We start from the raw sequence: 18,978 nt of genomic DNA, 5'->3' as shown, positions 1-18,978 counted from the left end.
TTTAATATTAGAAGAGTGGGTTGATAGGACGTCTATAATACCCCTTTTAGCTTTCATAATGCTGTCAAACATGAAATGTGCTATTCCATCGAGTGACTACGTCCTGTTTTAATTTACAAGCATCGAGGCCTTGTTCTTTGTTTTTTATCTAGCTGATTTTCTAGGTAAGGGCTGTGTTTTAAATTTCCCACTACATTCCTGCACTTCGTAAGTAATGTTCCGATAGCAGCATCATTGATACCTTTATTTAAAATTAATTGTAGAGTTTGGGCTGCACACCAAAAATTGTTGAACTTCACTCTCAACTCCTAGAATGATATTTCTTGCAGTGTCAGTGCAAACAGTGACTCAGTGTTCTCCCCAGAAATTTTTGTCAGCCAATTGGCAAGAGTGAGTGGCTGGGCGGGAAATGTTACGTAAAACTTCAATATGAAAGGAATTTCAATTCATTTCCCTCAGGGCGTTAACAAAAATATCAGATAGGTAAACATTAACTGCAAAATTGAACTATTTTAGTGTTATTATCATGAAGGAGACATAAGAGTGTTTTGAAATTCTAGTGTTCTATTGCTCCTTCCAAATCACGTAACAGTGGACTTAGGCCTACCAGTCGATTGCTGTGGACATGTGGACTGTCGTATGGGTTTGTGACGTCATGCGGAATAGAAGGCTTGCATGCGAATCCACGCTAATCCAGACCTCCCATTTGCGACTACATAGTGGTCAAGCTGAACATTTCATCTCCGATGCAATTCATGCAATTATGCAAATAATAATGATTTATAATTTAAATTAACAGTTTCAGAGGTGCGAAGGATTACAGATTGTCCATGATTATTACGGACTTCACCTCATGATTACGGTCAGTGGGGAAATTATTACGGAAAAGCTGACATTGCAAGATGCTGGTTAGTTTATTAATAATATCACCTATTCAATACATTAAAATTTTAAACAATTAGGAATATATCATTATTACCATATGAATGTGAGACATGTTTCGCCTTTCATAGAAGGCATCATCAGCCACTGTACCTCCTCAAGGTTAAATCAGCTATCTGATTTATATTTAAATTATAATTACTAAGATTAATATTAACATATTTACAGTAGGAGCAGTCTAATGAGAAAAACAATGTTCGGTATTAATATGAATAACAACATATCAGCCGATGGCTGTTGATTACTAGTTGTGTAAGGCATATAACAGTGTCCATCAGCAGAGGTTCGACTTGAAATTGTGACGCTACACTATTTGAAATGTTAGGAAATGTAATTGCAAAGATGTATATTAACATATTTACATGGGAGCAGTCTAAGGAAAAAGATACAAGTAGTCGGCACCAATGCGTAAAACAATATCAGCCGTTGGCTGCTGATCATTAGTTGTGACAAAGGTACAATACTTGGTATTAATGTGTATTACAACTTATCAGCCGTTGGTTGTTGATTGCTAGTTGTGTAAGGCACACAACAGTGTCCAGCAGTAGTGGTCCGACATGAAACTTTGACACTACACTATTAGAAATGTTAGGAAAAATAATTACTAAGATTTATATTAACATATTTACGTGGGAGCAGTCTAAGGAAAAAGAATACAAATGTCCGGCACCAATGTGTATAACTCTATTTCTGTCCTTGGCTGATGATCACCAGTTGTGACAAGGTAACTGCATAGTTTCCAGCAGTGGTCTGACTTCAGAATTCAGATATTACATTACTAGCAAGATACCCGTGCTTCGCTACGGTATGATAGAATGCTTAATGTTGTATATATAATCCGCTGAAATTCGCGATCTGACTCGTTTTCTGAGAGAATCCTCCAAAATTCGCAATCTGACTCGTTTTCTGAGAGATTACGGCAAAGTTCCTCTCATTTTTTAATCTTTCTTTCCAGCAATCTATTTTGTACTTCCCAGGCTAGGTCCAGGTATTCCACCCAGTCAGTTGGGTCCCTAAATCTTTAACATCTTTTCCTATAAGCAATTTTAATATGAATCAAATCCTTCAGGAGATCCGGCATGGTGTCATCTTGGATGCCTTGGCGGTACTGAACCCACGGCCGGACTGCATTTGTAGTCATTACCCGGCTAGGACCCGTTTCCAGCGCAGTCTGCACATTTTTACGACGGTCCAGAACATTATTATTATTATTATTAATTAATTTATTTATTTATTTATTTATTATTATTGATTTTCTGGACTCTACAGCAAGATGCAAGACCGCTACGCGGCAGTAAATTACATCTGCTGCCATTGTCATTGCTGATAATGTGACCAGCACCATTGTCGCGCGTAGGCAAGAGCGCGGGATTTCTGGTGATACAAATGATATACTTCCATGCATTATTGACCTTATTATAGAGGTGAACAATTGCACAGTCAATTTCATTCATATCGTTTATTTCAAATGTGTTTAAATTTTTATTCCTATGCCAGGAGAATCTACTCTTGAAAACAAACCCAGTAAAGACTAAAAATGAACGGTTTATGATCATAATAAGTACATTATGAACAGTAAAATCAATTGGCCTCAACTTCTTTTTCACCCCACCGCCGTTAGGTTGATTTACAACCCCTCCCCACCACCACCACCAAGAATAAAGAAGGCGTGTTTCTTTATGTTTAAAGGAGATTCCAAATACGAAGTTCATGCCTGTTACCTTCAGTTTTGAGATATGAGTCTCCCCATAAAAATATTTCACTTTTTTCACTTCCTTTCACACTCACCCCCTCACCCCCCAAGTGAATATTCCGGCAAAAAAATACTTGTTTCTTTAATAGTAAAGGATCTTCTAAGTACTAATTATCACAACTGTAACATCTTCAGTTTTTGAGATATGTGTACTTGTAAAAGGAATTCAACTTTCTCCCCCCCCCCTGCCCCTAGATGATTTCCCCAAAAAAACGAGTTTTTCTTGTTTTTAAAGGAGATCTAAATACCAATTTTCACGTCTGTAACAACTTTGGTTTTTATTGGATACAATTAATTAATTTTTCAATTCTTTCACCTCCCCCCCTCCTTTCATTGAATTCTCCGAGAATACGTGTTTCTTTACTTTTAAAGCAGATTCCAAATACCAATTTTCACGTCTAATCTTTCGTTTTTGAGATAATAGTATCTTCATACAAATATTTGAACTAATTTTTCAATTTCCCTCCACCTCTTTAAGTGGATTTCCGAAAACAAAAACTACGTATTTCTATACTTTTAAAGGACGTTTCAAATACCAGATTTCATGACTGTAACATCTTCAGTTTTTGAGATATCAGTATCCTAATTAAAAGAATTCAACTCCATTTTCAGTCACTTTTACCCTTCCCCACCCAAGTGGTTTTTCAAAAAACAAAAATACATGTTTCTTTATTTGTAATAGAGATGAAAAGTACCATTTTTCACTCTGTAACGTGTTACGTTTTTGAGATATACTGTAGAAATGCTCATTTTAAAATTTCACCCACTTTTTAGTTCTCCTTGAGTGGAGTTTCCAAAAACAAAATACCTTTGTTTCTTTACTTTTACAGGAGATTCCAAATACCAATTTTTATGTCTGTAACATTTTACGTTTCTGAGATATACTCTAGTTATAGTCTTTCTAAAAATTCACCCCAATTTGTCACTCCCGTTTAACCCCCATTTGGATTTTCCAAAACAAAAAAAATACGTGTTTAGTTTTAAATGAGATCACAAATACCAATTTTCAGGTGTGTAATATCTTCAGTTTCTGAGATATAAGTATCTTCATTAAAGGCATTCAACCGCTTTTTCACCCCTCCTATTGGCATTTTCTGAAAACAAAATATACATGTTTCTTTATTTTAAAAGGAGGACCTATTACCCAGGTATGAGCATGCTATTTTAATGGGCGACTTTAATTCTGACATGATAAAATGTGACTCTGCTGAATCTAGACAACTCAAAAGCATGCTTACCTCACTCAATATGACGATCCTTCCCCTAAATCCTACACACCACACAGCTACTTCCCATACACTACTGGATTTAATTATTACAAACAATACTGACAGAATACAGACTTACGGACAACAGCCAGCTCCCGGACTTTCCCAACATGACTTTATTTACGCAACTTACTCACTGAAATGTCCCAAATATGAGCCTAAATTAATTTCCTATCGAGACTTCAAAAGCCTAAACGAAGAGGCGTTCATTGAGGACGCACTCAAAACACCGTGGCACAACATACAACTCGTACAAGACATTAACGATAAAATAACCTTGTTTAACAAACTACTTTTAGGACTGTATGACAAACACGCCCCCATACGGACTGCACGAGTGAAACGAAAACCATCACCTTGGCTGACGCAAGACATAAGGTTAAAAATGGAGGAAAGAAATGCAGCTTACAAATATTATAGAAAAAATCCAACCGCAGAAAATTTCGAAAAGTACAAAAAATTGCGTAACACAACAACTCAGACCATCAGGAATGCTAAGATACGCCACACACATGAAATCCTAAAAAATAACAGTTCTGGCAATGTTTGGAAAATTCTTCGGAACATTGGTTTGACAAAAAATAAAACCGACGAAAACAACACTGACTTGCCATTAGACGAATTAAATCAATTTTTCTGCTCACAAAATTCACATACAGACGAACGAACTAAAAGGGAAACAATCGACAGACTACATACGAAAACAAAACACGATGGAGAAGAATTTTATTTTTCACATGTAACTCTTAATGACGCCAGAGACGCAATTAATGAAATAAAGTCAGAGGCTACAGGATGTGACGGAATAAATTTGACATTAATTAAAAGACTCACTGAAATTGTTCTCCCAACAATTACACACATAATAAATACCTCACTCATGACAGGAATCTTTCCCAATATATGGAAAAGTGCCATAATACGACCGATAAGAAAAATCGATAATCCAACAAAACCCGAAGACTTTCGACCAATTTGCATACTTCCTTGTCTTAGTAAAATATTAGAAAAGGTCGTTCACAAGCAGATAACAAATTACATTAACAAACACAATTTACTCGACAAATACCAGTCAGGATTTAGACCTAACCACAGCACAACTACAGCACTACTAAAAGTTACAAATGACATTCAAGCAGGCATGGACAACGGACAAATGACTATCCTTGTACTTTTAGACCTAAGTAAAGCATTTGACTGTGTAGACAGAGAAATATTATTAGCTAAACTACAAGCACAAAAATTTTCTTCAAGCGCACTGACGTGGCTGCACTCTTATTTAATTGGGCGGCAGCAGTGCGTTTCAGCAGGTACGAAAGTGTCACACTGGCAACAAACTGAAGTTGGCGTAGTTCAGGGCAGTGTTCTAGCGCCACTGCTATTTTCACTGTACTTAAATGACCTACCAGAACATATAAAAACGTGTAAATACCATTTCTTCGCAGACGATATTCAACTTTATATACAAACAAACCCGAAAGACATCCAACTAGACATTGACAAACTAAACGATGACCTGGAAAATATAAAAGACTGGACTAAAAATAATTCTCTTAAAGTCAATCCATTCAAATCGCAAGCAATCATAATTGGATCCAAAAGTAATCATACCAAACTGAAAAGTGTTAAAATTCCCCCAATCCTATTCCACGCAACACCAATACAAATAAACGAAACAGTAAAAAACCTTGGCCTCATTTTTGATAAGTACTTAAACTGGACGGAGCACACGACGAAAATATGCCAACGAGTATTCTTTTCTTTGCACTCTCTTAAACGTTTACGGGATCTCCTCCCTCTAAATACGAGAAAGTTACTTATTCAAAGCTTAATTCTACCCATCTTCGACTATGGTGACGTAATATACAACAACCTAAACACCACACTTAACACTAAACTTCAGCGGGCTTATAATACATGCATCCGTTTTGTATTAAATATGCCCAGGTATTGCCATATATCACCTTGTCTTGAACAGCTGTCGTGGTTATATTTGGCGGAGAGAAGAAACCTTCACTCTGTTTCGCTTGTTCACAACATTCTCCGTACAGACACACCAAGTTATCTGAGAATGGATCTTAAATACTTGTCATCTCCCAACAGCATACCTACAAGGTCAGAAACCTCTTCCCTGCTGAGCTTCCCAATTTACCGCACGACCGGGTACGGCAACTCATTCATACCTGCAACCATACGCTCTTGGAATTCCCTTCCGGCTGTAATTAGAGACATACATAGTAGAAATGTATTTAAAAAAACATGTTATAAATGGTACATAGACTTAAGAAATTAGTATTTAATGTTTTTTTTAAAGTAACTCTCAGAAATTTTCCTTTTGTTTATAACTATTATTTAAGTTTAATTTTATAATTAATTATATGTAACTAGAAATCCTAATACTCTGTAGTTTGTACAATGTAGTACATATGAGATGGTTTGGCATAACAGCAGGCTTCATAGCCTGAGCCACGCCACAAGTCAATAAATAAATAAATAAATAAATAAATAAATACCAATTTTTACATCTGTAAACTTTTTGAGATATAGATACTCTCATTAAAAAAAATCACCCCCCTATTCACCCCCCCCCCCCCATTAATTGGATTTCCCAAAAACAAAAAATATGTTTTTCTTCAGTTTTAAAGGAGATCCCAAATAGAAATTTTCAGGTCTGTAATGTCTTTAATTGAAATATTATTATTATTATTAAATTGATGTTTAAAGAAATGATCTAGGTAGTAAAGATGAGTAAATATTAGTATCAAAAACCCGATAGGCCACTGAGAAGTTACTTGTTCGGGTTGACAGTCGTTAACTTTCAGGACCCAAATCCCCCTTTTTAAATCTCTTAATACCATATGTCAGACAATGTACACACACTTGGCTTCTACACCATCCACCACAGATTATGATCAACGCGCTAGCATCCAGCACGCACCGACACCATCATGTTGTGCCACTACAATTTCATTTCACCGATAAGATTGATGACTCGTCCTGAGCCGTGACACTCCGACCAAGTCGTAATGTACTTTGGCATTTGATTCCTTCGCTACGGACTACGCCTAATGTTAAATCAAAATTTTATTAGGCTAGCATCACAAGCCAAAGATTACGGCCTGTTGTTCTTCGTTTTTCAGTTTTACGACATTACCTCCGAATAAGTTCTAAATTAACCATTCTCATGCTTGAATATTTATGTAGCATTCTGAAAAATGTAGTATATAAAACTCAAATTTGGGCGAGTGATTCTAAACCCCACAACATGTTCCCTTGAAACAACTATTATCAACAACTAACAACACCTATGTACTTATTCGACCTTTCTTTTCAACTACGCCTAAATTAAGCCTGAGCGATTTAAGACACTCCAATCCAGTTTTCTTTTACGCCAGTTAAATTCACCATTTGCTTATTGAGAGCCAAATTCTCGAACCTGGGACTAAAACCAGATAGCTTTTTCAGTTTGCGACTATGCTCCTGAATGGGGCCTCATTTGGCAATCTCTCAAAATGCTGGAATGTGTTTCCTAGCATTGACACTATGTAGTTACCTTGTCACAACTGGTGGTGATCATCAGCCAACGGCAGAAATAGTTATACACATTGGTGCTGGATATTTATATTCTTTTTCCTTAGACTGCTCCCATGTAAGTATGTTAATATAAATCTTGGTAAGAATTTCAAGTCGGACCTCTGCTGATGAACGCTGTTATATGCCTTGCACAAGTAGTAATAAACAGCCGTAGGCTGATATGTTGTTATTCATATTAATACCATTGTTTTTCTTGTTAGACTGCTCCTACTGTAAGTACGAGGGTTCAGGCGAAAGTCATGGCAACTATTTTTTTCTTGAAGATACCAGTCAGGTTGGAAAATGTGACATATACAGACGAAAGGACAAGGTTTTAACTACATGTGTGGACAATGAATAGCACTCATATATCATAACACACTAATTTATTACAGTAGTATACAGGGCAATATGGCCTTCCTGGTGGAAAAGAATGACAACACAGTATACATAAAGTTGACATGACAAACCTGGGCCTAAAGACCCTCAAAGTAGTTCCCTGCTACTGACACCACACGCTGCCAATGATGTGGGAGGCGCTGAATACCATCTGCTTCAGCATTTGTTGCACCATGTGTGAATCGGGTCACCTGTTGGTGCACAGCATTAGCAATGTCCTCTCATGTTGCAAACAGTCTACCACGTACTGGTTCCTTAATCTTTCGAATGAGATCAAAGTCACAGGGCGAAATGTCGGGAGAGTACGGTGGATGCTCCAATTCTTCCCATCGCCAACGTTGCAGTAGCTGCCCTACACACAGACTCTGCTTTATGTGGTTTTTCATTGTCGTGCAGGATTATTGCACTGTCCACAAGACCCAGACATTTCTTCCGAACGCCACGTCGTACCTGTCGCACTAGGGAGTCCCTGTAGTACTGTACGGTCACTGTTCTGCCATGTGGAACAAAGTGGCAAACAATGAAACGGAGAGAGAGTTTAAGGAACATTTTGGCCTTAGGAAGGAATCTTTTACCTTCCTTCTAAATCTAATTGTAGATAATTTACAATGAAATTCAGACTGAAATTCAGCTGTATCTCCCAAATTACAGTTGTGTGCCCTGCAAGTGTTTCGTACTGGAACATTCCAGTTAGTTTCCGGTTATCTAATAAACATTCACCGCACGACTGCTGGCCGTATCTTTCATCGCGTGGTTAGAGCAATAGGGAGGTTAAGAGGGAGGTACATACATATGCCTGCAAATGACGAATGTTTTGAAAATAAAAGGAAATTCTTCACGTTGGCAGGTTTCCCACACATCGTGGGTGCAATTGATTGTACGCATGTTCCCATTTTGTGCCCTCCCGGTGACAACGGCGAACTTTTCAGAAATCGGAAGGGGTATTTTTCTATAAACACAAAAGTTATTTGTGATGCAAGTATGAAGATCATGAATATTGTTTGCCGATGGCCTGGTTCTACGCACGATGCACGAATATGGGACAATAGTGCTGTTGCACAACTTTGAGAATGGTTTATATGATGGAATGTTAGTGGGAGATAAGGGTTATGCCTGTACAAAATTCCTCATGACACCACTCCTACAACCAAATGCACCCGCTGAACACCGGTACAACATTGCTCATGCAAAAACCCGCAATGTTGTGGAACGCACTTTTGGAGTGTGGAAAAAAAATTCCAAATCCTTGAAAAGGAAATGCGCTTCATGCCTACAGCATGCGGCAACGCAATAGTAGCTACGGCAGTCCTCCACAATTTTGCTCTGGATGTAGGCAATATGTATGAAGAAAGAGACTTGTTCAATAACAACGAAAACATTCAATTTGTGAATCGCGAAGAAAATATAGCAGGAAATGCCATTTGGCGAGCTATTATAAATGATTACTTTTCATGAAGTTAGGCCTTGTGCATTTTTCCATGTTCCCTTTTAAATAAAGACAGTATTATGAGAACATTTTACTCTAAATTAAACTAAATAAAATTTGAACTAAATAATATAATAATATTTGAACTGTAAATAAACATACTTTATATGAAATTACTGAAAAGAACTGGTAAACAATATAGGGTGAAAATATTTACACATTGTTCGAAATTTCAATCCGCCATTTCAGATACAACTTCACATACTTCACTCGCGTGATGTAAGTAAGTCACAAAGTTGACAGAGTTTTCTGCGGGCATTGAGCATATTTTGTTCTTTAATACTTCTAAAATGTCTATTTTCATTTTGTGTACCTCCTCTTGATTTCTCTCTCTCTCTCTCTTCATTATTTACATCTTCTCTTTGTGTTCTATACGAAGGAAGTCCAGATGCATCTTATGTAGCTCTCCACGACGCTTATGTGTCTCGTTGTCCTGTCTGCTAGGGCGTCTTCTAATTCTCTCACTACTTCCAAGATCTGTAATACAACAAAATACGGTATTTGTCTTTACCACAGCATAGCTATAAGAATGTCAGCACGTACACTTAAGAGGTTTATGAACAATTTCAACAATATTTTCTTATCGAATAAGAGTTAATTTTACACTTACCAACTTTCGGACTTCCAGCAGTATCAGTGATAGAAATTTCAACGTCATGATCCACCGGAATGTCTAGGCTTGGGCCCACTTCTTTATCATTATACATACCATCAGCGTGTCATCAGCTCCGTGTATAGGCTTGTTATTATTATTGTTGTCGTCTTCCATGTGATCACCTACTTTCGCATCATCATCATGAACTGAATTAATACCACCGAAAACCTGTGGCATTATTTCAATAATTATTTTTGATATATCATCAATGTGCGTTGTCTGTGGACCACCACCAGTTTTAATTTTTTCCCAAGTGTCCGTGGCTGTCTGCTTCTTTGCCTTTGCTGTTAGGTCTTTCCACAGAATTTTAAGTTGTTCTTCACTGCGTTTACCGTCACTCGAAGCATTGAATTCTTCTGTCACGGCTTTCCATGCATTTCTTTTTTTATCCAGCATCTTTACATCGTGTTTCTTACACTCTACATCCTTTGCATACATCCTCATTATCTCTACTAACAAGCATTTATCTTTTTCCCTCGTTTCCTATTGCACATAACCTTATCCATTTTGATTTCTTTAAAGAAGACACACAAACACAAGACTACTTCGCGAGTAACGAGCGCTACTTCTGTAGTAGTAACTAAAAGAGTAAATTGTACTTCAGCTCTGTGACGTTACTTCTGGAGTAAATAACTACCGTAGTAGTTTACTTCTGCAGTATGGACTTCAGTACACGCTGCTTCCGGAGTAATTTACTCTAAGATGATGCACGCCACCCTCAGGGTTCAGTATTTGAATTGACCTGTGCTGAAAGTGGTTATTATCAGTGTGAACATTCACAGCTTCTTATATACCTTAATTATTCATTCAGAACAAGTTTTTTGTTTGTAGACTTGGTTTTAGAAGTTTTGGATTGTATTCATACTTGATATTATAATAATACTCTTTGCTTAATGTTTGCTGTGTTTAGAAATCCTGAATGCTGCATAGGCATTTCTCTTTGAAGTTGGTTAAATTACTTCCTTGACTGTTTTGCGTGTTTTCTAGGTCACGGATCGAACAAAACGCTTTGAATATCTTTTAAAGCAGACAGAGATTTTCACTCACTTTATGTCCAACAACCAACGTGACAAAACTCCATCCAGCCCACTGAAAGTCAGACCTGGTCGTCCACGGAAGAATCAAGAACAACCGAAGCCAGAACCAGCTGTTGTAGAGTAAGTATCTGTATGTGCAAGATTTTGATCTGTGTTCATTCTTCTGGTCTGTTATTAGTTTCAACAAACAGATCAACAAGCTTGAGATTTTTTGAGGGCTCAATGAAGTGGCAACTTAGCTAATTTCCCTTCATCAAAATAAAGTAGGGACTACATAATTATAGTGCAAATAAATTTGGCATAAGAGTATAATTCAGAAAGACGAAGATTAAGTTACAAAAACAAACATCATTAAAAGAAATAAGCATAAATGATAGAATTGTCACTCACTTCAAATACACAAGGAGTTATGATCTGGGAAGTGATTTCCTTTGACAGCAGGAGCACTTTACAAAGGAAAATTTAATGTGTCCTATTCAATACATAACTCCATCATTAGATGGAGTAATAAAAGTCAAACATGTTTTGACTCGTTTGAGCCAATTTCAGTGAAAAGAGGGGTGGGGTTTAAGTTATTTACATAATAGGAGCAAAAAATGGGCCAAAAACACAATGAAGGAACAACTGAAAACAAGAGACGTGATGGAAAATAAAAAAACTATTGAATATATACATATCTCCATCGTTAGATGGAGCAACAAACCCATGGGTTTTAACACACTTTTTAGCTTCAATTATATAAAAAAAAGGTTAACTTTTTTCACTGAGGTTATCTCAAGCGAGTTGTTTGTTGCTCCATCTAATGGAGATATGTACATATTGAATTGTTTCTTATTTTACGTCAGTCTCTTTTGTTTTTTTTTATTTGTGCCTTCATTATATTTTTGGCATATTTGTAGCTTCTATTATGTAAATAACTTTAACCCCCCTTTATTTTAAACTGAAGATGGCTCAAACGAGTCGAAACATGTTTGACTTTTATTACTCCATTTAATGATGGAGTTATGTATTGAATAGGAGGACATAATAAATTTTCCTTTGTAAAGTGAAAACTGTCAATACAGAGTGATTCTAATATCTTGTAATAGCTGGAGCACTCTCGTCATTATCCTAAGAACCATGACAGCGGATTTGTAGACTGGTGATTTAGCCAGTTGTGCTGCCATTCATCCACAGTATTCAAGAGGGTTTTTTCAACAGGATTGCACTTGTCCTCATACTGCTGCTGTCATCCTAAGTGCTCTACAGTGTGTTAACCAGTTGTCTTGGCCTGCGAGATCACCAGACCTTTCGCCCATTGAGCACATATGGGGGCATCGTGGGACGAGAAATCCAGAGTCGTCCAATGCCAGCATTGACTGTTTGTGATTTGACTGACCAAGTGCAATAGGCGTGGAACTCCATCCCACAAAATGACATACAGCATGTTTACGACACAAGGCTTACGTTCAAAATTGTGGCTACTATAGCCATGCCACACGTCTTCTCGCACATACTTGAACCTGTGACCTGGAAACTTTAATCAAATGAATATGTTACTTAGACATTTGCTTAGCCTAAATTGTATTCCTCTTAGCTAAAGGGCCTAATGAATAGAACTGAAGCCATTCTTTAGCTAAATGACTTCTAGCTATAGCAAATGCTGGAAGAAAAAGCACAAGCTAGAACATGATATGAATATTACAAATAGGATTTTGCTGCATTTTGTAGCGAAAGGGCTGGGCTGAGGGGCTCAGACAGTTGAGGCGCTGGCCTTTTGATCCTAAGTTGGTATATTATTATTAATTAACCACAAATCATACAGATTTTATGGATGGTCTAGTGAAAAAGGGTGAGCCCCATATAAATTAGCTACTCAGAGATACACTCTGCTAATATTTACAATAATTACATTATTCACATATTTCCACTTGTACAGTAATTAATTCGCTCGACAACACTTGCTCTCCCTTTCATGTACACAGAGATTTACATATATTTTACATGCTTCATAAACTGCGTTAGAGACAGGGTTTTATTTTAGGCGGTAGATCATTCCAGAAACGTTCGGGGCGGCTGTAGTAACGGGATTGGTAGGAGGTGGTGTGGGCAAATGGAACCAGCAAGGGATTTTTAAAGGACAGTAAAGTCTCTTCTCTTGACATTAGTTTCTATTGAGGGGAGGTTAGCCAAATAAAGATGGGAGAAGTGAGTAATTAGCCTCTCCGCCCAACTCTGTATTTTCTGAAGTTTATTTAAATTTGTAACCCTGGTTTGACTGCAGGCAGGAAAACCCTAGGTTAATATGGTTCTTACCATACTGAGATAGGTTTTGAAAATGTTTTTATCAGTAAAGGATTTTTTAAATAGTCATATTTTGTATAGGCTACCTGAGATAGAGTAGTCCTGATTAAACATCTTTTTATTTAAGCTTTTGAATCGGTCAGCTCACTTACTCATTGTCCCCGTATACTGGCGATCTCGTGATTCTATTATTGAAGTCTTGTGCAATGATGTGACATATGAACTGAGAAAATACTGAGCGGTTCTCCCCAATATAAAACAGACCATTTTGAATGGTCACGAGCATGACTTAGTCATAAGTTAGGCTAGAGAGTTGAGTTAAATTATTACCTAATGTCAACTAAGTTATAATACTGATTCATTAAACTCATTAATAGCAGAACCTAATAGCTTACCTATTTACTAGTTTTTTTTTCTTTTTTAAAACATTTTTTAAAGAATTTCATCTTATATCCGTATTGAACTGAGAACGTACTAGCTAGTTACTTTGGAATTATGTTTTGACTACCTTAACACTGCAAATAAATCCATGTATTATTTAAACCTCCCTGTAAGAACAGGAAAGTAAATGCAAATGGGTTTTATTTTTGAACGAACTGAGGGTGAGAGTCCATCCTAGTGTAAGATTCTTTCAATGTGCCATGGCTCTGTATGTCTCGCCCGCAGCAGAAGTTTGGCTCCCTGCCAATGTCCAGTGTGCCAATAATGGACTGTGTGTGTGTTGTCCCACTGATCCGTGAATGAGCCACTCAGCCCTGTCTGCTGCGAGTCAACTGAATCTTGTGCCATGAGTTCGCTGTTCCCGTGAAGCAGTTCACTCGGACATTTGAATGAATCGATGCACTGCTTCGAATCATACACTCAGTAGCCAACACTGGTGTTTATATTGAATGCGATTGATCATCATCTATATCGTTTCCTTACTACTTGGACGAGCAAGACGGTCTTGGCACGTGCGAGTCGGTCTTGAGCGAGCTCTCCCCATAACTCAGACTGTTGTAAACAAAACATTGTGAGAACATGTTTGTGCAGTAGGTGCACTGACAGCAGTCCATAACTCTTTAGAACTAAAGGCTGAATTACACAATTGCTTAATCTTAATACTATGTACTGAAATAAAATAAGAATGTTTATTTCTGTTTAAATACATAGGAACTTGAAATCTGAACTTTTCTCTGCATTCTAGCATAGGAGGTTTATACATTTCTAAATATTTGAGTGTGATTTGATAGAATCCGGTGATGTTCTTTCAAGAATGAAACGTCATTCTATTTTAATTAAGTTGTTTCTTTTTCAAGTATAATACTGTTAGTGTGTTTTCTTTTTCCAGGTAGTTTATAAATTTATTATTAAAAAACTTACAAAAATGATCTGATATATTGTTTTGTGTTTTTTAATATTGAAACCTGCTGTCTTTGCACATGTTTTATCTGCTAAATTTTTTCAGCCATCGGCATCGAAAGACAGAGCAGGAAGAAGATGAAGAGCTTCTTGCTGAAACAAATGCAACTCGACGAACGATCATTTCGTTTGACCAGTCACCATATTACATAAAGAATGGTGAAATGAGGGACTACCAAGTACGAGGGCTGAATTGGATGATATCACTTTATGAGAACGGGATTAATGGTATTTTAGCTGACGAGATGGGTCTAGGAAAAACTCTGCAGACTATATCACTTTTAGGGTAAGTGAATATTTAAAATTTTGCTTCTAATTTCATACACATTCTGTATATTGTGATTAGGTGATTTAAAAAAAGTATGAAATTGAAATTTCTATATTAAAAGTCTGAACAAATTGATGAATGAAATGAATTTCAATGAGGAGCTATCAATATTAATGGGGCTTATAGGAGAAAGTAAAACTGGCTGAGTCAGCAAAGAGGATGCATATGGATGTGCTATGAGTCACTGATACTCTGGTAAGGGGAGGTAACGAGGAAAAGATTATACAGTGTACTTGACGAGTGTTAAAAAGGGAAGGAAAGAGTATGGGGTAGGACTGTTCATTAGGAATACTATTGCACGCAACATCATTTCTGTTAGGCACCTTAACGAGCGAATGATGTGGATAGATTTGGCAGTTGGAGGAATTACGACGAGAATTGTCTCAGTGTATTCACCATGATAGGTTGCAGATGAGGATAGACAAGTTTTATGAAGCATTGAGTGACATCGTAGTCAGGGTCAACAGCAAGGATAGCCTAGTGCTAATGGGGGATTTCAATGCGAGAGTTGGAAATAGAACTGGAGGATATGAAAGAGTGATTAGTAAATGTGGGGAAGATATGGAAGCTAATAGGAATGGAAAGCGTTTGCTGGACTTCTGTGCTAGCATGGGTTTAGCGGTTACAAATACATTCTTCAAGCATAACGCTATTCACCGCTACACATGGGAGGGTAGAGGTACCAGGTCCATAATAGACTATTTCTTAACCGACTTTGAATTCAGGAAATCTGTTAGGAATGTATGGGTTTCTTTAGGAATTTTTGAAGATACAGGTCTCTTGATCTGTAGTGAAGTAAGGCTTCTCGTTCACTGGAAGCGGAAACCTGCGAACTGCGAGTTCGGATGAATCTGTGCGAAGTTTGTTCTTCTGAAATCATCCTTTGTCTGTGTATTCGGCCGAGTTATTTAGTAGGTGCATGTGTGTGATGGCGTCTCCTGAAGATGTGGGTGATTTCTGTGCATTAGATACACCTCTGCTAGCGAGAAGAGCTCAGAAAATGAGACGGGAGTGGGTAAATGATGTTATCGAAACAGCAAACGTTTGGTGAATTTTCATATATATATATATATATATATGGGCTGATCTGGAAAAGGACGAAAGACAATACTTCAGTTATGTTTGAATGACATGTGGAACATTTTGATACATATTACAAAAAGTACAATGTTAGTTAAAGAAGTACAGTAACTTTCGAGAAACTGTTTCAGGGTCATCATCAGCCAAAAGCATGAGTTGCACAATATATCTACTAGTCCATAGAAATTGTAAAAAAGTCACAAAAACATACTGGATTTGACACTATAAAGATGAAGAATTGTGATAAAAGTTACAGATAATGCATAAAATGCATAAATTAATGCACTTAGCTGTCATTGAAGGAAGAACTCAAGGTGATCGTTTTTGTTGTTGAAGAATCTTGAGACTTGTAATTCTTTCGTTATGAAGTTCTGACACCTTGCACTGCGATGTGTTGGACGTATTGCATAACTTATGGAAACCAAAGAATCTTTAGAGTTGTGTATCACTTGTTACTTACTAAGTTCTAACAGCTGTATGTCATCAAAGGTAGTAGTGGTGTTCAGTAAACAATTTACACATATGTAGTGAACAATGTAGAAGGGTGGTTCATAGATGTCATTCAAAGAGATTAAAGTCCTTAAAAATCTGAAGGTAAAAGTAGTGCTTGAAAGTCAAAATAATTATGTGAAATAGGTGGAGAAAATTCGCAGTTCAATTCCAAAATAAGTGAAATAAATAATATTGTTAGTAATAAAAGCCAAATTAGTAAGGGGGGTAGTGAGAAAAGTAGGAAAAAGCAAATAGAAAAAGTAATAAAAATATGTAATGTGTGACAACCTTGCGCTACGATATGTTGGACGTATTGCATAACTTATAGAAATGAGTGAAATAAATAATAGTGTTAGTAATAAAAGCGAGATCAGTAAAGGAGATAATGAAAAAACTAATAGAAAAATTAATTGAAATATGTAATATGTGACTCACCTTGGGCTGCGATGTGTTGGACGTATTGCATAACTTATGTGATGGGAAGTATGAGTAAGGAAAATAAAGAAGGAAGGACAGATTGGCGAGAAACGGCGATGGGAGGGGGAAGAAAGGAGGAACTAATTTAAGGTGGGACTGTGGGGTAAGGGAATAGGAGTAATTGCTGAGGAAAGGTGCCATGAATTGAATGGAAAGTCAATTTTAGATTAGTTAAATTAAAATTTCTAAAAATAATAATCATGAGGTCAAATATAATGTTGGTTTTCTCAGAAATGTCATTTAGGGTAGAGTTGAATTATTGATCTAAATGTATGAAACATCAGTTTTCTGTTGTATCAAGTAGGGAGCCTTTGTTTAATATCTTTAGGATTTCCATATCTTGCTCTATGTGAGTAAAATTATGGTTGTAATCTTGCATGTGTTGACCTGCTGCTGAGAATTTGTTGTATCTTAGGTCATTAATATGTTCTGAATATCTCATGTTGAAACTTCTCCTAGTCTGTCCAACATATGAAAAATTGCAGTTATTACACTTGATTCTGTAAACTCCTGATTTTGAGAATCTATTAATTCTGTTAACAGAAGTGGAATTGTATAAGATATCTGCATTTTTTTATTAGTTTTAAAGGCTTATTTTACATTGTGTTTCTTAAAAATGTTTGTGATTTTATAGATGTCTTTATTAAATGTGAATGTGGAAATTAAGGTTGTGTTGGGTTTTTCTTTCTTTAAAGTGGTTGAAGGACGATGTCTGTATTTTTTTATTATTCTTGCAATGAAGAGATTATTGAAACCATTGGATTTTGCGATGTATCGAATGGTGTTCAGTTTGTTTTTTAGATTTTTTTTAGACATAGGAACTTCAATAAAGGCTCAGCGAACTAAGCTTTTGTAAGTTGCTCTTTTGCGAGTCTGTGCATGTACTGAGTATTGGCAGATTGTAGAGGCAGTTTGAGTGGGTTTTCTGAAGATCTTGTAACTTAAAATGGTTGGGTGTCTAGTGATAGATATAAATAGTTTTGGTCTTTTTCGGGTTCTAGTGTGAATTTAATGTGTAAATCAATGTTGTTAAGACTGAGAATAGTAGTAGTTACGTAGACTATTTTATCATCTATAATAACCAAGATATAGTGTACATATCTGGCCCAAAAGAGTATAGGTTTGTTCCAACAAGCAGTTTGCGTACGGTTTGGTATCGATTCATGAACTGATGTAAGCGCATGCGCGAGCTATGTACTCATTGGGAACCGTCCCTAAACAGCAGTCTGTTGGAACGGTTCGTGTACCGTCAAGAAAAACTACAATGTGCATGCGTTCACAATTACGCGGGAGATTCCTGTTTGAGGATAAACAAACAGCTGTTCTTGTTCATCGCTGCTAAAATAATAATAATAATAATAATGTTATTTGTTTTACGTCCCACTAACTACATTTTAAGGTCTTCGGAGACGCCGAGATGCCGGAATTTAGTCCCGCAGGAGTTCTTTAACGTGCCAGTAAATCTACCGACACGGGGCTGTCGTATTTGAGCACCTTCAAATACCACCGGACTGAGCCAGGATCGAACCTGCCAAGTTGGGGTTAGAAGGCCAGCGCCTTAACCGTCTGAGCCACTCAGCCCGGCATCGCTGCTAAAAAAAAAAAAAAAAAAAAACTTGTTAGGTCTAGTCAGTGGAAGGTAATTGGCAATAAAATGCCTCAACTAATAAAATAATAGACTAATGGACCTGTTTCTAAAATACTTTGCTTTACTTTATTCCAGAATTACATGAATTAATAATTTTATAACGAGTACTGGCAGCGTAAAAACCGATGATGTAGACGGTTCTATTCAGAGGATAAC

General features: G+C 36.9%; 1 protein-coding gene across 2 annotated transcripts in view; it reads left to right on the top strand.

Annotated features, from left to right (window-relative positions):
- Nucleotides 1–18,978, top strand: part of Iswi (Imitation SWI) — a 304,965-nt gene that overhangs the window by 52,817 nt on the left and 233,170 nt on the right. For both annotated transcript variants that reach the window (XM_068225541.1, XM_068225540.1), the window contains exons 4-5: nt 11,064–11,233; nt 14,844–15,083. In XM_068225541.1, the coding sequence (XP_068081642.1) occupies nt 11,064–11,233; nt 14,844–15,083 (410 nt within the window). The remainder of the gene's footprint in view (nt 1–11,063; nt 11,234–14,843; nt 15,084–18,978) is intronic.

Source organism: Anabrus simplex, chromosome 1, assembly GCF_040414725.1.
Source record: "Anabrus simplex isolate iqAnaSimp1 chromosome 1, ASM4041472v1, whole genome shotgun sequence".
In the NCBI taxonomy this organism is placed as follows: domain Eukaryota; kingdom Metazoa; phylum Arthropoda; class Insecta; order Orthoptera; family Tettigoniidae; genus Anabrus; species Anabrus simplex.
Note: the sequence above shows the minus strand (reverse complement) of the source record. Positions and strands in the feature narration are given on the sequence as shown.